Source organism: Pleurodeles waltl, chromosome 4_1 (genome assembly GCF_031143425.1).
Source record: "Pleurodeles waltl isolate 20211129_DDA chromosome 4_1, aPleWal1.hap1.20221129, whole genome shotgun sequence".
In the NCBI taxonomy this organism is placed as follows: Eukaryota; Metazoa; Chordata; class Amphibia; order Caudata; family Salamandridae; genus Pleurodeles; species Pleurodeles waltl.
The window spans coordinates 658,820,681-658,843,023 of NC_090442.1; the positions used below are offsets into that span (position 1 = coordinate 658,820,681).

At 43.8% G+C, this 22,343-nt stretch overlaps 1 protein-coding gene across 1 annotated transcript in view; it reads left to right on the forward strand.

The window, feature by feature from the left end:
* The window catches only part of XPOT (exportin for tRNA), a 710,192-nt gene that overhangs the window by 495,684 nt on the left and 192,165 nt on the right, over nucleotides 1–22,343 (forward strand). The window contains exons 14-16 of the mRNA XM_069229126.1: nucleotides 886–1,005; nucleotides 1,732–1,826; nucleotides 10,142–10,211. Of these exons, the coding sequence (XP_069085227.1) occupies nucleotides 886–1,005; nucleotides 1,732–1,826; nucleotides 10,142–10,211 (285 nt within the window). The remainder of the gene's footprint in view (nucleotides 1–885; nucleotides 1,006–1,731; nucleotides 1,827–10,141; nucleotides 10,212–22,343) is intronic.

Genomic DNA, 22,343 nt, shown 5'->3' on the forward strand with positions numbered 1-22,343 from the left:
TTCTGAGAAGTTTGATACCAAACTTCCCAGTATTCAGTGTAGCCATTATGGAGGTTGTGGAGTTCGTTTTTTGACAAACTCCCAGACCATATACTTAATATGGCAACACTGTACTTACAGTGTCTAAGAATGGCCTTAGACACTGTAGGGCATATTGCTCATGCAGCTATGCCCTCACCGGTGGTATAGTGCACCCTGCCTTAGGGCTGTAATGCCTGCTAGAGGGGTGACTTACCTATGCCACAGGCAGTATTTTGTGTGCATGGCACCCTGAGGGGGATGCCATGTCGACTTTGCCTTTTTCTCCCCACCAACACACACAATCTGCAATGGCAGTGTGCATGTGTTATGTGAGGGGTCCCTAAGGGTGGCACAACACATGCTGCAGCCCTTAGAGACCTTCCCCCGGCCACAGGGCCCTTGGTACCACTGGTACCTTTTACAAGGGACTTATGTGTGCCAGGGGTGTGCCAATTGTGGAAACAATGGTACATTTTAGGTGAAAGAACACTGGTGCTAGGGCCTGGTTAGCAGGGTCCCAGCACACTTCTCAGTCAAGTCAGCATCAGTATCAGGCAAAACGTGGAGGGTAACTGGAACAGGGAGCCATTTTCTTACAAATACCGAAGGTAAGTATCTTGTTCATTCTGCATGTTGTGAATAATGCACAAAAAAGCTTCCACATAAGCAATGAATACACAAATTATATTTTCTTTACAAGAGTCACAGTGTTTAACAAAGTTGAATGCTGAAATCCTCTATCGTTGCAGATAGAATAGATATTTCATACATTTTGTTAACTTGAACACACTGAAAAAATCGCAGTGAGAAGTTGTCTTAGCTTATAAACTGAACTTTCTTTCCTTGTATTTCCCTATTTTGCAGCTGGTGACTTCTGGAGTCAGTGCTTACCAGCACACATCAGTAACACTTGAGTTTTTTGAAACGGTTGTAAGATACGAGAAGTTTTTTGCAGTTGAACCTCCGCACATTCCTCACATTCTCGTAAGTATGAGAATTATTTATTTTCAGAATTTCATTTAAGGAAAATGTTGGTACTTTACTTTTACATTTACTGATTCCCCACTTCCCCAAAGACATTATTCTAGTGCTATGTTGCATTTCTTAATTATACATTAATTTTTCTAAAATATTTTAAGCTCCTTAAATAAATCTTGATGAAACTCCATACGGCTCCCCTTTCCGGCTTGAACCATATACAGTACCACCAGAATAATTTACAAATACATCATGACTAGCCACCCGCGTATCTTGCAGAGAAGCTCACCATATCTGATGGTTTTCGGCACACTCACAGCCAGGACACCATCGGACTACAGACTTAAAATACTGGAGAGAAAAAAGACAGCAGGGGCTTTTTCCATTGATGCACTCATTAACGACACCCCCGTATCCATCAGGACCACCCCAACGTGCTGCAATTTAGAAAGAGCTGAAGACTCAACTTTTTTTAAAGAACACTACTTCACAGCGCATTAAGTGTCCGCAACCAAGATTCCTCTACTATAACATGTTGGTTTTACAGTTGTCGTTGACCATGAATAGCGCTCTGCTGCCTTTTGTCTGGGTTTGCATTATAGGAGTACTATATACATACATACACACATATATTAAACATTTTTGTGTTGTAGCTTGTATGTGGAAGAAACATGTGTATCACATTTTTTTTAATTATAAAAATGTTTTTTGCTTCTTTTTTTTAAACTGCAGATGGCTTTCTTGGATCAAAGGGGCCTGCGCCATCCAAGTCCAAAAGTCCGGAGTCGAACATCATATCTTTTTTCAAGATTTGTGAAGTCTCTCAAGTATGTTTTGAATGCAAAAACACATTTGTAGTAATTCTAATTGCTTCTTTTCATGGAACAGCCAGTTAAAATGTCACTGTTGTCACAAATTAATCTGTTTAACAGTGCCTTTTGAAGCCCCCCCACAGTGTGCTGGATGGGGGAGGGTCAGAAAATATGATTTTGGAGAGGAAATGGAGTAGCAGTACATTTCCACTATCCCGGCTCTGCTCCTCTTCTGGTACCGGAGCAGCTCTTCTTTTACCCACTGTGTTACTGTGTTATGCTATGTAAAGGCTGAGCTAGCAGTGTGTGTATGTTCTCAGTGCTGCTTCCCTCGTCATCCATTTCTAGTTCCAGTAACATTTGAAACCTTGTCTTGAGCTCACAAAGATTTCATAATATTTTAAGAACACTGTCTGGTTAAACGACCATTACTTCTTGTGAGTAGGGAAATGTGGACCAATTTCAAATGTGTTTAAATACTGATGATGCAGTACTCTTGCTATTAAGAAGTGGCGCTCATTGCAGTGAGTTTTATCTTTGAGGCCCATTCTCCACCCTGATGAAAAAAAAACAGGCACAGGTTGACTCAAACAGTTGTACTTTCTAAACAGTGCAAACTGCTTTGTGAATTTAAGGTACCCGTTTGATGTACATCAACATAAGGCAATACTGGGTAAGGAGGTATTGCAGAAGAACGAGGGACTTTTATATTTAATTATTAAACAGGAGTCTGATGAGGGGTATTTTGGGAGAGAAAGTAAATATATAATGAGGCATAAATATTTTATAACTTCAGCATTATTGCTTTGAGGAAAATCTTAGTGCAGCCATTTCATTAATCAGTGACTTCATGAGTCACTGCAACTTGATTTAATCTAGGTCCACATTTGAAAAACTGGCTAGACCGGTATTTGGAATGATTTGAACTATAGTTCATTAACTCGCATCTTCAGTGGTTAGCTTCCTCAAAGTCACTGGAGTCTATTGCATCATTCCATGGTGACAGTGGTGCCCTGAATACCACTGGATACAGAGTGGCTCTAGGCAAGGAGTGATTGCGCAGCTTTTAAAATTGCTAAATTGTATTCAGAGGCATTAAATACTTAAGTGAACTAATTTTAATGATTCCTTGTCCTAGGACAGCACAATTCTTTATTTGTTTTCTGGTAATTATATGTGGCAGGAGATTGCACTGTAATTCATGTATTTCACCTGGACAGGTGGCCAAACGTTGCATGTTCAAAAATGAAAAGGCCATTATCACTGTGGTGAACATGGACTTTTAATGGGTTTGTTCATATATATAATTGAGTATAGTATAGTTTTGACAGGAGTGCCTGACATGATAATTTTATGAATGACAGAGGCTCTGCCTGCTAGATTATGCTGAGGAAGTGAATGCCTGCTGGGATGTGCAGTGTGTAGGTGAGTTATACTGTGATTTTGTAGTGCACTATCGATGTTTAAGGGTGCTTCAGAATACATGTATCCAGAGGCATATGAATTGGAGCCAGAAAGGATGAGCAGCGAGACAGACAGACAGGCAATCAAGATGATGATAATTTAGAAGAAATGTGTTTTTTGATTCTTTTAGCCCTTGCAGCAACTCACTCGAGTATTCCAGTCAAAGTGTTCTGCAGCGTCTATTTAGGAACAATGCCAACATTGGTATCAGCTGATTTCAGTGTTGAGAGAATAATCCATATTGGATGAAGACTTCTGTGGCTATATAGCACAAATCATCCTTGTATGTTATGCTTTGCATCATAAAATGATTTCAAATTGCAACTGGAAGCCAGTGAACCAATGTAACCATTGCTGTGATATAATCACCCATTTTTCAGTGTTTATCAGTATGTCTAACTGCAAGGACCTGAAGTAATTGTGTGTAGATTGTGCTGTTGTGCTCCATTCTGGAAAGAGAAACTGCTCAACCCAGAAATGTATTCAACTTTTTGGTGGGAGAATGGAAAATATTTCCTTTCTGACTCTGATAACTTACATGATTTGATTCGTCTGGCGCAATATAAATTGATTGTGAAACCTTTTCATATAGTTAGTTAGAAATCGCCTAGTGTGATAATGTAATCTAATCAATAGAAAGTAAGCATTTCTTTCCATTTAGGATTTCTGGCAAAGTTATGGGATATTGTAAGACTTTTTTAAAATAAGTTTTATTAATTTTCCAAAACATATACATTTCTAGTCTAACATCAACACAAACACAACCAAACAATGCAGTGATTTCTACCTCCACCCTTTTCCTCCACTCCTCTTAACAGTAGATATAACACATTGAACAACCAGGAGAGGGGCATTCATTACAGTGCTTCTGTTGCTCTGTCTAGAGATGTTTATTCATTCCCTGCCCACCGGTCCCTAAGTCACCGCCTACCCCCACCAACCCTCTTTGTTGTGTCCTCTCCTTTCCGTCCTTCCCCCTGCAGGGCTTATTCGCCAGTGGTCCATCTCCTCCACACTTTCTCAAACTTCCTTGGGCAAAACCGAGCCCTCATAGAACAGCCTTTCCCAGTTGCAGAACACATCCATCTCTCGTGCACAGTCTTTTATTTTTATTTTATTTTTTTATTGAAGAACAGAAAGTGATACAGCACACATAGGAATATCCCTTCAGAGCTTTTTTTTGTACCATAAGTGATTACACATTACATATATAAGCTTATGCAATCTAACAAATATTCTAGATATTCAGTTGAAAAATCTTAGATAAACATTTAAGGGGAAGAAATATAAAGGAATGTAAGAAAAGGAAAAGAGAGAAAAAAAAGACAAAAAGGAACAAGAAGAGTAGCGGGGGGATGTAATCATGGGATGGGGAAAAGATAAAAATATCGTATAAGCTAAGAATGGGGGGAGGAGAGCAGAGGGGAGAATTGATGAATGGATAAATGTATAGAGGGGTCGCAGGTCTCGGCGCCATAATGACGTGGCTGTTGCATAAATAGTTCAATTGTTCCCTGTCTGGTGTGAGTTGTTGGGAGGGATTGGCCAGTTTGGCATATGTGCCCAGATTGTTATGATACGAGAGGAAGATTCCGACATCTGAGGAAGGGTAGCACCAGGGGAGAAGCTATCAAGGGATTGTTCGTAGGAGAATGTAGATTGGAGTTTATTTAGAGGATATGTTCTTCTTTTATGAATTAAATAATCAGACCATGATCAAATAAGGGGAAGAGGAGGAGTACCTGGCTACTTGACCCGAGATCCAGGGCGTTTATCAGGGTGAGAGATCCAGAGGATGGGAGAAGGAGAATAGAGAGGAAGTGGGGGGAAAGAACAAAGAGGTGCTAGGGGAAGAGTGGGGAGAGGAGGGGGAGGGGTTGAAGAATTCTAAAAAGGCGATTGACTCTCGCTGGACATCCGCCAGCTGCCTCATGGCCATGTCAAGAAAGGGCTCCAAACTTCCGTGAATAGGGCCGCTTGGTCCTGCAGGTTGTAAATTACTTGTTTGTGGATGGCAGTCTGGAACATAGCTGTCATCCATTCTGTTGGTGTGGGGGCGATACTGGACCTCTAGTGCCGAAGTATGCATACTTTGGCTGTGGCAAGTGCCGTATGAAGTAACCGTTTTTGGGCTCGCGATAGGGAGGGGTACTGGTGCATATCGTGTAGAAGGATGAGCGAGGACGGGGTCGGGCTTGGTATCTGTATAAAGTCTGTCAGGGCATGGCGTACTGCTTCCCATAAGGGTTGTATTGTCGGGCAATGGCATAGGATATGGAGTAAATCACAATGAAGGTCGGCGCATCGCCAGCATTTTGCATGTGGTGTCAAGCCTGCCCCGCGAAGTTTGATGGGGGGTCCAGTACCATTCTTGGAGAACTTTAAATAGACAGAATTTCAGGCGGGCTTCGTGGACTCCCCTGTCAAGGGCTTCTAGGATGTCCGACCATTCTTCTTCCGTGTAGATGATCTCAAGTCGGTCCTGCCATTTTAAGCGCAGTCGTTCAAGAAGAGGCTGCGAATAAAGGTGATTCGTTAGTTCTGCGTATAGACCGGACATAACACCTCGTTGTCGGCCCCACTTCTGGAGATAGGTGACAATGGGTGAGGTTTTAAGTGTCCACGGAGGGGTTCCTAGGGCTCTACCTATACAATGCTTAAGCTGCATGTATCGCCACTCTTGGTTACTGTGTATGCCGAACTCTTCCTGAAGTGAGGCGAAGGTACGAAAGCTGTCTCCGTCTATGATTTGAGATAAGTTATGGATACCTGCCTCGATCCATTGTGGCCATCGGAGGAGGTTTCCTCCTATTTTTATGCTTTTATTCCCTGCTATAATGGCCTGGGTGTGCAGGGAAGGGTGTACCCCAAGTAATCGATGGGCTCTGCGCCAAGCTATGCTCGTGGCCATGAGGATGGGGTTAGATAAGTGGGGGTGATCAGTGTATGTCCCTCCCATCTATGTATGCCGGCCTCTTAGGAGTTTCTCTGTGGCTACCAATTGTGGGGGATCTGGTATATCTGGTAGTGTATACGCTAGCTGTGAAAGTTGTAAGGCTAATGAGTAGTGTTCTACTGAGGGTAGGCCTAAGCCTCCATAGGGTCGTCGTGCCAATATTGTTGCAGGTTTCAGCCTACGGTGTAGGGAGCCCCAGATGAAAGTCCTTATGGATGCGTCGATCAGGCGGCGTGTGGAGAGGGGTACCAGTAAAGGGAGCATGCCTAGTACCTATGTGAAGCGCGGGAGAGTGACCATTCTGACCGCCTGTGTCCTGCCCCACATGGACAGGCCCAGTAGTGACCACTTGGCAAAGTCCTGTTTCATTCTGGCTATAAGAGGATCTAGGTTGTCTCTGACCATGTGTTCCAGACCTCGGTTAATAAAGTGCACAGTCTTTAACCGTACTACCCCATTTCAGATTCATCGCCCTCTTTGCCAGGAGAAACCCTAAGTTCCTCAAGATTCTCTCAGATGAGTTAAGATTTGTGGACCTCCACATTCCTAATAGTGTCAAATGGGCCTGAAGTGTAAGTGGTTTTCCAATGGCCATTTCCAGTCAGATTGTTCTGTCCTCCCAGAAAGGGTGAATTGTGGGGCACCTCCACAGTATTTGTAGGAAAGACCCCTTCTGACCACAGGGATGTAAGCATTCACTAGAAACAGCCCTTCCAGTCTTGTGCAGAAGTATTCCAGTGTAGTAAGTTCTGTGAAGGATTTTAAACTGAATGAGGCGGAATTGAGCTTGAATAGCTACCTCCCTTTGGAATTATAGTGCCTGCTGCCATTCATTGTCTTCTAAATCACCCACGTCTGCCTGCCATTTCAGTTGTAGATGTGCGATTTCCCTGTGTATATTTTATGGGAGTCTTCTAGGTTAATTAAATTGTCTTAAATGGCATGTGATCATCTAGGAGTCATCTCTCCAATGGGGATTCCTTATTGTCTCGTCATCTGGTGTTGTGTTTTCCTACGGGAGTCTCAATTGGAAATATTTAAGAAGCTGGGAGGGAGCCTTATTGTATTCCTCTCTGAGTTGCGTAAACGGCATCATGCTATTCGCATCCCACACATATCCAAGTGTGGAGGGGCCAATCAGGTCATATCCTGTGAAACCCTTTAGGCTCGAAACTGACATAAGTCTTGTACCTAACCATAATGGGGCACTGGGGGTCAGTTTCCTCTTCTAACCCATTTCTTTTCAAAAGGGTTTCCCAATTCCTGCACACTGTCTTGGTCGCGGCTTTGGCACTAGGGTCGAGTTTACCACCATAGAGTACATGAAGGTAGCCCTCCATTGCATCTCAGTCATGACAATAGGCTGGGTCGTCGAATGCCGTGAATGCCCAATCATTTATCGTACTAACCTGGGCAGCTTAATAATATTTGCAAACATCTGGCAGGGCTATCCCACCATGATACGTAGATCATTACGGAGTGCGGAGAGCTACCTGTAGCTGCCCATCCATCCACAGGAGTTTTCTCTCATAGCAATTAACCTTATGGAAGAAGGCCTCCAATATGGCTGATACGGGCTATTTTTTAGGATAAAGATTAATTTTGTCAGGAAGATTATTTTAAACAGAGCCACTGTACTGAATAGAGAGAGTGGGATTGTCCTCCTGTGTGTGGTATCGGCCTCTAGTCTGTACAAAACTGGGGCCAGGTTATTCTCATAATGGGCTGGTCTGTCACTGGTAATCCAAAGGCCCAAGTATTGGAATCGCTCATGCTTCACTCTTAGAGGCATAGGGAGAGTTTCTTGGGCTTCCCATGTGCCCAGGGGGAACAGGAGTGATTCCTCCCAAATCAAATTCATGCTTGAGTACCTTCCATACGTCCTACAGATATCCCCCACTTGGAACAGTGTTTGCTCTGGTTCTGATGAATAAAACGGAACATTGTCTGCATATAGCAAATAATTTGCCTCCCAAATATCTCCCCAGTACCAGCCCCAAACCTGTGCATCTACACGATTCGTCTTTGCTAACGCCTCCATTGCCAGAACAAACACCGTAGGTGATAAGGGGCAGCCCTGTCTAGTTCCCCGTCCCATCGAGAACTTTTGTGAACCTTTTTCAACTCGAACCTTCAAAGCCTTATAAAGGAGGCTGATCCATCGCCTGAATTGGGGCCCCATGCCCATTTTGATTAGAATGGCAAACAAGAACGGCCATTCCACCGAATCAAACACTTTGTTTGCATCTAACTCTACCACTGCCAGAGGACGTTTCACATTATCAGCTACAGCCATGCTGTTATGTAGGCAACAAAGTTTAAGCTGTGTAGATCGTTGCAACATAAAGCCATTCTGATCCAGATAGACCAGGCCAAAGATTACTTTCCTCAAATGGTTTGTGAGGACCTTAGACAGTACCTTTTACATCTGCATTGAGTACTGATATTGGGCCTTATGAGTCCCATCAGTCCTGCGGTTTCCCGGGTATCGGGATCAGTGCTGTTGTTGCTCGGTTAATATCTTGAGTGAGCCCACCCTGGTGATGTGTGTCCTCGAACATCTTATGTACGTGCTGTGCCACTCTTAAATAAAACTGGGAGCACGTTGAGGCCTGGTGCCTTCCCAGGTTGTAGTTGAGTCAGTGCTGTTTGCATCTCCCGAACATTCAAATCTTTTTCTGGTGAGTCCATTTGTTGTTGAGTGAGCCTCCGAAAAGGACACGCCTGGATGAAGTCAGATAGATTCTCTCTGATTCATATCGGAGTTTACTGGCATAGAAGTCACTCAGATACCCTGCTATAGTTTCTGCAATGACCTCAGTGCTTGTCACAAGGGAGGTAGTAGGTTCTTGGACTCTCAATATATGGTGCCGATCTTCCTTACTGACCCATGGGGTATTGTATGATTGATAATCATTTACAATAAGAATAGGGGCCGACTTTGACCTGTGCGCATTAATCTGTATCTCTGCATAGGTGCTGCTGGACATCCCAAACTAGGGAGTTGGTAGACATGTAGGTTTTTGGATGGTTTATTTAGTGTGCATTTGATGTCATCCTGCCAAAGCTCTTAATGGGGGGCAGTAAACCACAGAGTATGTGTATGTTAACCTACATAGCTACATGGGGACCTTATTGTGATTGTACTAGTCCAAATGTTTCAAAGAGCAAAGTTATAGCAATATTTCAGTGAATATTAAGTATTTGAAATGGAATTGGTGGAGCGCATGATTGAAAAAGTATCATTAATTAGCAAGAACAGAAACCTCGATTGTTTGGTATTCTTGTTTCATAATGTTCTTTTACTAGTCATACGGGCAGAACTAATTCAGGTATACACATCAGTTTGCTGGGATACTTTGCCCCGGATGTCATGAATAAATTGCACCCCTTCTTATACATGCTTATCTGTTTCTCATTTCACGGGTGAACTAATGTTGTGGTGCATCATGTAGAACATAGAGATGGACCAAAAGCATAATTATTTTGATGGTTTATGAGGGTTAGGAGTGGAAGACAAAAGCTACTAATTATTCTATGACTGCAGGGAATGGTTGAATGGTGTTAAGTGGTCCCATTCTGTTCCGTACTTGACATTATTTGCAACTAAGGTGTCTCCTGTAATCTGGATTTCTTATAAATTGGGGGCTAATAGATTGGAGTCAGTTTTATAAGACTGCACATAAGTGTAAATTCCCCCTGTCTTCTCTGCCAGCAAATTCAGAGTCTCTGTTATTACCAAGACAAGATGCTAACTGGAATATTGTGACAAGTGTGGTGTGCATTCTTGTAGAGAAGAATTTATTTTAGAGGTATTCAAAGATATCAACAATGTATCAAAGATTTCCTCTTTGTCTTAATCTCTTTTATCCGCAATAAGTGAACTTTTCCGTTGTTTTAAATATTTTAGCAGACAAATGAATGCATACATTGAAGATATTTTGAACAGGATTCAAGATCTGCTCGAAATTTCTCCTCCTGTAAGTATTTTTAACATACCTGTGAAAGATGTTTAAAAGTAATCGTTTTCCAGTTACTTTGCATCTTCCTGCTAGTTACCTTGTCACATTGTTATGAACAGGGCTGCAATTTCTTTGGATAAAGTTGTATAGGTGAATGTGATATTGAATTTTGCTCAAAAAGAGTTTTAGATAAATTGGTTCATGCTTTGCTGTTTTTGAAAGATGCTATGATGTTTATTTTTTATTTTGATAGCTTTTGTGTAACACTTATACAGTATGGCGGCTCCATCATCATGTGCTGTGTAATTGAGGAATAAGAGGATACAGAAAGTAATTGATGGGATTATCTAGTGCCCCGTCAGAAACTTCTTGATTCAGCAGATTATCACCCAGCTTGACAGTAACCTGGGGAACTATCCTAATGGAACAGCTGTGCATTTAGGTCTGTTGATTTTTAGGAATTCATCTTCTAAGCAAGGGAATGAAAGCAGGGAGGCATAGTCGAACATTTCTGAAACATCATTTCTTTTTACATCTGTTTAGAACTAAAGACTGTAAACATGCTACCACCCGTTGCTGGGATTAGAACTACCATAAAGTGTTTACATGGATAACCCATTTGCAAGTTGTCAGGATGAGATGCCATGAGTCCCATACTGCAATTACTTGCCCTGAAGATTATCCCATAATGAAGTAAGTCTTGGTCCACTGAGACTTAATTCGTTAGTTGTTGCTGCTGTTTAATCAGAAAAAAGCTTTTGCAAACATTCAGCATCCGTGTCTCGCCAGATTTTCACCAAACCTTACTGACTAAACTTGTTGCTGAAGAAGCCAAGTGTGATCATTCCAAACTCGAATACCTCTTTACACACACTCTATTATGGAGACACCCAACATAATAGGAGCTGCTCTATTGAGCAATTTAAAAGACATACCAAGAGAAAATGCGTATTATAATGTGTGGCTTTCCTTCCAGTAGCTATGTTTTTGATTATGACACTGCATGGATGTAGAGCACTCCTTTGCTTTGTAGCTGTGTATTTTCAGCCTTCTCTCTTAATAGTTGTGGTGTGGGACAAGACCCTGTGAATTTGTGTTTTGTATGAGGATTATGAGATTACGAGTGTAGGGGGTGGTATGTATGTGAGCGAGGCAACACCTTGAGTGAAGTAGACATCAAGTACTGCTACTGCGCATCGTGAGTCTTAATGTGGACCTTTTTGATTGTAAAATCGTTTGCTTGAGAATACCTCAAACAAAGCACATTTTTAAAAGAAAATATTTGCTCGTTAGAAATATAGATACCTTTAGCATAGTTGCCTTTTGCTATTGAGTTCTGGTAGGCTACACCAAAAGAGCCATTTCTATTAGACATAATGCTCGCAAATCTTATTTTTGTCTGTTTTCCTAGCTGCTTGACACCATCTTTAAGCTGAACTGCTTTTGTTAGTACCTTCCTGCCAAAGTTTGTTTTACTTTGTATCTGTTATAGTCACCGGTCTTTGAAATCCGACAGTGAGGCTTCCTCTGCAAAACCAGTCATCTGGATAATATGCACTTCATTTGTGTTTCAGGCAGTCTGTTTGCTCCTTAACCTGCAAGGTACCTGGATGCTCCCTGTAAAGTTGTCCCATATTGTACAATATTGTCTGAGAGTGTACTCTGATAAAGCCTGTCTTGTATCACCATATTCGGGTGCTGCCCTTCTGTCCCTGGTGGATTGCCTGTTCTCAGGATTTTTCAAGCAGTATTCTTTATTCATTCCTTATGTCCCGGGCATTTCACCCAATTGCAGTGGCAAGGGATTAGAGGTGCTGTATGCCCCTGTATTCTGGGTAGGTTTTTCTGTAGGATATAGTAATGTGGCATGGACTGCCTTGGCCATAGATCTGCATTATAAACAATCCAAATAGTCATGTATTTTTGTGTTGGTTACTTTGTTATATGTCACCACCAGCTCATATTTAAGTGGAGTTACCTTTCCAAATTGCAAGCGAGAGAGATGCGATTGTTGATCAGGGCCTGTGACATTCGCTGTTCCTTCTGCTGGGTGCCGAGTAATCAGGCTTTCTGAATTCTGTCATATTACAAAATGAGTTCCCTATTGTGTGATGGATCTGTTGTAGCGCTGGAATTTGTCATGCAACCTCCCCACGCTTCAAAGGTTCACTCTAGCCATTTTGGGGAGTGGCCAAAGCCAGTAAGACTTCAGCCAGATTTGAGTACTGACATCACTTTTAACAACCATATTAATGTAGTTGTACAGCAAACCAGCTAGTACATAATCTGCTTTCTTTTTTGTTTTTTTGCTAATTATACACCTTTTTAAAGAAACTGATTCAACTATGCACTGAAATGTGCATTAAAAAGATAAGTACATGTCCTCCATTAGTCCTTTATTATGACATTTCTCCCTCTGATTAGTGTACTCTCTTTAAGGACCACTGACAAAAGAGCTTCCGAGAGTTACAGAAAAAGCTCTGATTTATATTTTATTCCGAAGGCAGAGAGATTTTGAATGATGTCTGGATTTGAATGATAGTCAGTGTGCTGTACATGACATACATTAAGAGCTATCTAACTAGGTTGAACTAATGTTATGTACCATAGGAACACACCGAATAACACAAATATTGGAAATTATGTTTTAATGTGCCGTATACAGTATCTGTTACCTATAGAGTCTACACATCCTGACATAACCATTTTGCAGGGGTTTTCACCCCAGGTGATGACACAGGTAGAAGATGTGGATATGCATATTCAGACAAGGGAAAGCATCCACTTTATGTTTTTGGAGTTACCAAGTATATGGTCAGAAAGTCACAATTTAAATGCATTCTCACTTAATGATGTCAGTTATTGCTGATTCATGTTTCACCGAGGCTGTAGTATGAAGGTTTTCTTAGGGGAATGAATGTATGTTTTCTACTTTTCTTCATACGATTTTAGACAATTTATTTGTTACAAATGCAAGATTTAGACCCAAGCTTCTTTGTCTGTGTCGACAAAATCTGAACCCGAGCACAATTGACCTAATGGTGTTACGAAAGGCCATTTATTTTTCAGAGAAAATAAAAGGATACTTTTTACAGAGTTTAATCTATAGAATCTCTAATGCATGCTGTCCCGTAAGTAATTTCTATAGTATCTGAAGTTGTTTGGAAGTTGATATTATCACACCCAAACAACTTATTTCACGTGATTTCTACTGGTTTTAATTTCCACACCATCAGAAGTTATAACAAGAACAATATTGATGTTAGTGTGTCATTTAAGCCTTTAGAACCCTACCTTGCTTCCATTCTTACTTTTCTGCCCTTTGTGTAAATGGAATTTATTAGTTCTTAAGTAATATATATATATATTTTTAACAAACCAGTATTTTACATTTGAAGTTGTAACTTTTCTCCAGAGAACAACATTGTCAGACGAGCCTGTGTGTTTCATTTGGTGTGGCTAAGTTTTAATTTTCCTGCATACATTTTATTTTGCTTGCTCTGCATTATTCTGCCATCTAACGGTTGGGTCCAGAATTGTCTTACATCCAGTTATTAGGGTCGAGCCTGCAAGTGCGTGTGCTGGCACCTGCCTCTCGCTTGCTAGACTCTGTTGTGAACAGTAAAGGGCTTGGAAGCCTGGCCATTACTTACCATTTGATAGCATGTCACTCTTCTTTACAGCCTCCTAATTTGTCATTGCAGGCCAAGCATCAAGTCAGATCCTCTCTGTGGAGCAGGGACCAGGCACTGATTGATTCAACTTAATCAGTACCCGTCCACTGCTCCCGGTGTGATTGAGATACTGATTTGTTCTTATTAACCTCTGGTGCCCTGCAAACAGAAGGCTTGTGACTAGCAAAAACATGCCCAACAGGACAAACACATTTAGAAAGTTTTATTTTCTATAGCTAACTTTTTTTATTTTGCCATGTCGTCTTTTCTCACTTTGCACTCATGATTTCCTTTGTTTTTGCTTGTGGGCTTAGTTTTCTAAAGATGACAATTATGTTTTGAATGCTACAAAGCGACATTGTTTCTTTCTTATGTGTAATTTCTGAAATGAGGCTTTAACACATAATTGTGCAGTACACCCTATCCACCCCACATCAATCTACCCCATTCACCCCAAACCAATCCTCTCCTACCCACCTCACTCCAGTCCTCCCAACCCACCCCAATCTAATCTGCTCAACTACAGTTTGCCCCATTCCAGTCCAAATCAATCTGCCCCACTCCAATCTGTTCCACTCCGATCCAAAACAATCTGCCCCACTCCCTTCTGCCCCACCGTAATCTGCAGCACTCCAATCCAGAACAATCTGCTCCACTACAATCTGCTGCTCTCTAATACAATGCAATCTGCCCGCTGGAAATCCAAAACAATCTGCCCCACCCGAATCTACCCCACTCCAAATTGCCCCACTCCAATCTAAACATCCACCCCACTCCAAATTGCCCCACTCTAATCTAAAAATCTTCCCCAAACCAAACCTCCCTATTCCAGTCCAAAACAAACTGCCTCACCCCAATTGACCCCACTCCAATCCTCCTTACCCCAATTCACCCCAGTATAATCTGCTCCACTCCAATCTTCCCATCTCCAATCCCAAACAGTCTGTCCCACTCCAGTCTGCTACACTCCCATCAAAAACAATCTGTCCCACTTCAGTCCAAAACAACCTTCCCCACTCCAATCCATTTCAATCTGCCCCTGTCCAATCCAAAACAGTCTGTCCCATTCCAGTCTGCCTCACTTTAATCCAATCCACCTCATCTGAATCCAATCAACCCACCCCATAACAATCCACCCCACTTCACTCCAATCCAGTCCACCCGCACCAATCCAGTTCACCACAATCCAGTCCAATCTACCTCACTCTAGTACACCTGACCCCATCCACCCCTTTCCAGTTCACCCCAGTCCACTCCAGTTTACCCCACTGCCCCCACTCCAGTCCAACCCACCCCACCCCACCCCACCCCACTCCAATCCAACCCACCCCACTTTAATCCAACCCACCCTATTCCAGCCCAACCCATCCCAGTCGACCCCAATCCACCTGCTCAAATCAATTCCACCCCACACCAATCACCGCTGCCCAATCCACTTCACTCCAGTCCAGGCCACCCACACTACCCCATCCATCCCAGTCCTTTTTAATCCACCCAGTCCAATCCAGTTAGCATTAATCCACTCTTCTCCAGTACAGTCCACCCCCTCCAAGCCACCTTAATCTACACCACCCCAATTCAATCCACCCCATTCCAGTCATGTCCACTGCTACCCAATCCACTTCACTCCACCCACACCACCCCAGTTCATCTGTCCACTTAAATCCACCCAGTCCGTATTAATCCACTCTTTTCCAGTACAGTCCATCCCATCCAAACCACCTTAATCTACCCCACTCCAATCAGTCCACCCACACAATACAATTCACCTCATTCCCATCCACCCCACTCCAATTCAGTCCACCCCACTCCAGTCCAATACACCACAATCCACCCCACTCCACTTCAGTCCAATCTACCCCACCCCACCCCAATTCAATCCCATCCCTATCCAGTCTACCCCACCATAATTCACTCCACCCATGCCAATCCAATCCAACTCACCTCAGTGCAAACCAATCCACCCCACGTCAATCCAACAAACTCCACCCCAATCAAATCCACCAATCAAGTCCAAAACATTATCTGGGAAGGCAAAACCATCTCACAAGCTAGCATCCAAAGTGCTTTAAATAGAGCTGACACTGCAGCTAGACAAACCACACTGGTGTGGTCAGTAGAAGACCTGCATGTTTCAGGAGTCTGTTCTGGAAGTACAGTAGCATCTGCTACCTCTGCCTTTTGATGGTGACTATCTGTTTGACATGCACTCTTATCGTTTGCATCTCGTGTGGTTTTAATTTTATATTTTTTGTCTGTTGCATACCTGTTTCTAATAATAAAAATGTCTGAAGTCTAGCAACAGTATAATTCACCACTGGGCAATCCTTTATTCTAGGGGTCAGTGATGGGCGGTGCATAGACTGGGTAGTCTCAAGTTGGTTCCTGGAAAAACATTTTCCCGTGTAATCTTCTAGTCAGTTTATAGATCAGAACAAAACATTTCCTAGAAAATTTCAAATCTGTTAAGGACACAGAGGTTAGTCTTATGGTCATTTTCTTCACTTTATTTAGTACAGCAGCCTTATTTGAATAGCAAACTATGTTTCCTAGAAAACTGAAGGAAAGCAGAAACAACAGCATAACCAATCAGGTAACAGTCTCTCCAATATAATCCATCAACTCTGTTCATGCCTCCTCTTTCTTCATGCGACAGAATCCGTCAAAGTTGAAAAGTGGCTGAATAGTCCAATCATTCTTGCTTGGAAGCCTCATTCCCTGCAAAAGAAATAATCCTCTAATATCCAACCACAAACTGATCGTCCTAACAGTAAAGTAAACAGGCCTGAAGTAAAGGAAATAGAGTGGAAATATCACCATTCATTAGAAACAATCATCATAACCAACAGTCTCTAGGCAAACGACTTGAAATCCCACAGAGGAAAATGAACATAATGAAAAAACTACTTATATCTTAAACGAGTTTCCACCATTCCCAAAATGAAAAAAATTACCCTGGAAGAGGGAGGGTTATAAAACCACTTTATATGGGAGGGAATAATCCTTGCCTCAGTGTCCTTAATAGAATTAAAACTTTCCGTTACAATAGCTAGGACATTTTTAATTTTATTTCAGGACTGGAGGCTCGCATTATGCTTGTTCAAAGCTTTTCCACCACCAAGAAAGCCATATGAACCACAGGTTTGTAATAGAACTTCTTAAATGTCAAGTCTGAGGACTAGTCTGCCGCATTCAAAATGTCCTCCAGACAAGCATCTACCTCACATGCTTTAGATGCCATAGCACCTCTCGCAGAATGTACTCCAAAAATGGAAATGTCAATTCCAGCCTCCTGAAGGATACCGTCACCCATCATGCTATGGTGGGAGAAGATCCGCCCTGAACCGCTTTCATAAAGCAATCAGCAGTTGCTGGTCTCCTCTGTAGTCGATTCGTAATCCTTGAGACATTGAACAATGCATAACTTAGGCTTCTACGGAAAAGAAGGGTAGGAAACCAATCTGGAATGACATTTCGTCCTTCTAGAGACCTGGAGCGTAACACCCTTGGGGGTGAATACTCTCCCCCAAATATCCAGAGCCCCAGCGTCAGACACACTTCAACAAGAAATCAAACACATAACATAGCCAACTTACCCAATAACTGTTTTCTGGACAAATATTTATTTTGTGGCCAAGAGAGGAAAAGTTCAAGAACCTTTTTAAGATCCCACAAGATTTAATACCTGTGTTCGGGAGGGACTGACAACTGCACCTCTCTCATCATCCTTCTAACCATTGGGTGTGATTGCAAGAGATCTACTTCCCTTTGGAAACTTCAACATAACCACCCTCCCCAAACTGACTTTTACCTCTTATTTGTTCCTTCTGCCCAAGCTTTGGATAAGAGACCCTGAGCCGCTTCCAAAAGCCCTCGGACCTTCCACCTACTCTGGCAATCCTTCATACCATGATATTTAATTGGCCCTCCAGAACCATGCGGTGAGGACTCCCTCAGGATCCCAAAGGATATCCTATCTTTGGGGTAGATGGATTGTAGAATCCCTAGAAAGTTCCATCATCACTTGAAATGATGATTGAGCCCTCCAAAACAGCAAGATCACCACCAGCAATGACTTCTATCTGCCTACTTGAGCCGCCAACCTCATCAGCATTGCGAACTGAGAAAATGTGTGACCTGTTTCCACACTCCAGACTTGCAGGAATGCATTGGTTGCCACCACCTGCGAATCAGGCCTCCAACTGAGGAACCGGGTGAGGTGACAATCAAGACGAGAAACAAACAGGTATCCTGAAAAAGTCCCCACAGCCTTTGAATCACCTGGAACACCTCTGGGTGCAGCTGCCATGTCGTGATGTCCTGAAGGTGTCTGGTGTGCCAGTCGGCCACCTCTTAGGATAGTCCTGGAAGATACTCCACTGTTACCAAAATCTTCCGATTCAGACAGTACTGCCAAAATGCCTTTGCTAGATCCGCCAATGATTTGGATTGGGGACCCTCCAAAGTGTTTAATGTACATCACTGCTGAGATGTTGCTCATCTTCAACAGGATCGAGCACTTGACCCTGTGATTCGTGCAATAGCAAATTGCAAAGGAGCCCTCGAGTTTCCAGGCAGTTTGTGTATAGACCGTTTTTCCGAAGACCTCTTTCCACCTTTGGATACACCTCCACAGCTGGCCCCTCAACCTGTTAGACTGGCGTTAACTTTGATAACCAAATCTGGACTGGAACTGAAGATTACCCCTCCACCCCCACCCCCGTTCCAGGCCATCTAGCCACCACCTCATTTCCTCCTTGACCTCGTCTGTGAGTGGGATCTCCGCAGTGTAGGACAACCCTTCTTGCAGATGATGCACCTTCAACCTTTGCAGTGCTGTGCAGTTAAGAGGGCCAGGGAATATGGCCTGCATGGAGGAGGCCAACAGCTCCACCAACCTGGCCAAGTGTCTGAAGGATGTCTGAGGATGACTCAAAGTCTTGTGCAGCTTAAGACAAATTCTTGCCATTTTCTTGGAAGGAAGACTTAAGGTGGACGTACAGGAATCGATCACAAAATCGAGGAAAGTAGCCTTCTGCTCCGGAATGAATAACACCTTCCTTTCATTGATCACAAATCCCAATCTGTCCAATAAATCCACCACCATCTGAAGATGATGAACCTGTGTCAGCGAACCCTGGTTGACCATGTATGAAGCTGGTCCTTTTATGATATATCAAAATGAGATGCCTTGTGCTAGGAGTCCACTGGTTCCCTTACTAGTGGACAGGGGCTTGCTCTAACAATCCCAAGGTGCTCTTTTTAGGGGTAGTGTGTGTAGGAAACTGTCCCCTTGTACCAAGACCCCCCACCCCCTCTTTTTGCCTGATATTTGATGCTAACTTGACTGAGTGTGTTCTGGGATCCTGCTAACCAGGCCCCAGCATCAGTGTTCTTTCCCTACACTGTACCATTGTTTCCACAATTGGCTCACCCTAAGCCACTTTTAAAAGGTCCCAGTGGTAACAAGGACTCTGTGGCCAGGTAGAGTCCCTAAGGGCTGCAGCATGTATTGTGTCACCCTAAGGGACCTCTCACCAAACACATGCACACTGCCATTGCAGATTGTGTGTGTTGGTGGTGAGAAAAAGGTAAAGTCGACATGGCACCCTTTGCAGGTTGCCAAGCCCACCAACCACTGCCTGTGGCATAGGTAAGTCACCCCTCTAGTAGGCCTTATATCCCTAAGGCAGGATGCACTATTCCACAGGTGAAGGCATAGCTGCATGACCAGTATACCCCTACCGTGTCTAAGTTCATTCTTAGACATTGTAAGTGTAGTGTGGCCACATCAAGTACATGGGCTGTAAGTTGGTCACTACAAACTCTACAGCTCCATGATGGCTTCTCTGAAGACTGGGAAGTTTGGTATCCAACTTCGCAGCACAATAAACCCACACTGATGACAGTGTTGAATTTATTGTAAAATGCACACAAACGGCATCTTAGAAGATGCCCCCAGTGTTTTACCCAGCCATTTAGTGTAAGGCTAACCAGTCTGTGCCAGCCTGCCACTAACAGACCAGGTTCTGATCCCATGGGGTGAGAGCCTTTGTGCTCTTTTGGGTTAGGAACAAAGCCTGCTCTGGGTGGAGGTGCTTCACACCTCCCCCCTGCAGGAACCGCAACACTTGGCTGTGAGCCTCAAAGGCTTAGGCCTCCTGTTACAGTGCCTCAGGGTACTCCAGCTAGTGGGGATGCCTGCCCCCCGGACCAAGCCCCACGTTTGGCAGCAGGTCCGGCGGGAGCTAAAACAAGGAGTGACCACTGAAGCTAGGACCACTCCTAAGGTGTCCACAGCTGAAGTGCCCCCATCTTTGCAGAATCCTCCATCTTACTTTCGAGGAGAGGGACCAATAGAGATAGGAATGTTCCCAAAGGGAGTGGGCACAGGAAGGGTATAGCCACCCTTGGGGACAGTAGTCATTGGCTACTGCCCTCTGACCCCTGTAACGCCCCTAAATCTTGCATTTAGGGGCACCCCTGAACCTTACTCACTAGATTCCTGGCAACCTCAAGAAAGAAGGACTACAAAGCCGACCCCAGCTGTGAAGACTCCAGATGACAACTGTGTTGGTCCCAGCCCTACCGGCCTGTCTGCAGCTTCTAGACCCCTGCTACAAAAAGGCAACGCATCCTGCAGAACGAGCGACCTCTACTAACCCCAAGAGGACTGCCTGCCCAGCAGAGGACCAAGAACTCCTGAGGACAGCGGGCCTGTCCAGAATAAACCCTGTAAAAGGACTCCAGAACTGCCCTGAATCCGCAAGCCCTGCCCACTCTGCACCCAACGCCCACGGCCCAAGTCGAGGTAACCCACTGGTCCTGAGAAGGTCCCCAGGCGATCCCGACCTCAAATCCACCTGGATGTTCATCCCTCCTGACCAGCATGACAATGCCTGCAGTCTGAATCCAGACGACCCCCCTGACCAGATCCGACGAAGATTCCTAACGCCTAAAGGTACCCCTGCACTGGCAGCCCACTGACTTTGGGGAATCCGACCGATGGTCCAGAAACGTCCAGCGGGTGCCTCTCCTACTTGTCCAGCCTTTGGTTTTCCGGAATCGACCCCTGGACCCAGTCTGCAACATTTTTTGTGACCCCGGGGGTCCTCCTTTTGAAAAGCATTGGGCGCCCAGCACTGTGTTTGCACACTGCACCTGGCTGCCCCTGTGCTGCTTAGGGTGTGTGTTTGAAAAATTGCAAAGGGCACAGAACAGGCTGCAGGCATGGACTGTGAGATAAGTCCGGGTGAACCAACAAGTGCGCTCAAGTCTCACAACCCTGGGTGATGCAGAGACACCAGTGGTCCTCTTCTTCTTGATCAGGGTCATCCGGTTGCAAAGGTGCACAGGACAGAAGAGGATGCCATCACCAAAGGCGGTCACAGTTGAGGGGGGCCTGCACAGAAAAACTGCAGGCGTCGGAGTGGAGGTCACAGTGGGGAAACCCATGATGGACTCTGTCTCTGGAGAAGCTCGGACCAGGTTGGCACAGTTGTCTCACTTCAACACTGGCAAGGAGGCTCGGTTGCAGTGGTGCTGTCAGGGGTCACTTTTGGTGTTCTGGAGTCCTCTTTAGTGGTTCTTAGGTCTCTGCAAGAATGCAGGGGTGCAGCTCCACTACTCCACTGGAGTGCCTTGTGCTGGGGTGAAGCCTGGCAGTCTTCCAGGGCTTTTAGAATTTTCAGCAGCTAGAGGACGAGCGGTCTTTCTCACAGTTGCTGAAGTCCATGGCAAGCTGGGTTGGCGCTGAGTGCGTCATGAATCTTCATTTCTCCAGCATTGGATTTTTTATAGATCCAGATGCTTCAATCATCCCGGTCATCTAGGTGGGAGTCCCACTGTAACTTTAAATATACATAGCAGTAACTGTACTACACTAGGCCTCAATGGCATGGACAGGCACTGCTATAGCCTATCTGTGTTTTCTTTAAAAAAAAAAAAAAAAGAACCAAACCTGAACTACAACCAGTAAGGCGACAGCACCCTCTAGAACACTCACAACAGAGGCTGATTCCCTCAGATTTTCTTCTGCACGTCGGATGAAGGGAAGCCTGTCTAAGCTCTGCTCAGCTTCTATTGTTTCTTACTACACTATATTGTTTTTTTTATTGGACATAATGTCCCAACAAACTAAAACAAGCATTTGAAATGCAATGGGTCTTGTGTTTGCTCAAGATAGAGATACTAGCGTTGTAAATCCCTAACTGGACTTTTCTTGCCACACAAACTGAAAATAAAAAGTAAAACAGTTGACATAAGCAAGCCGATTCAAAGCGCCACCCTGAGCACGAAGAGACAGACAAAAGGAAAAAAGAAGTTTGTTTGCATTCAAAGTTATTGGCAAAAGTGCAGTTAGCCATGTAACAGGGTCGATGTTCAAGGCGGTAACAAAACTGCCCTAAGGAGGGACAAATGTAAAGCAGTTACCAACAAAAACAAAGGATGTTTAAAAGGCAAGCCCATGAACGAG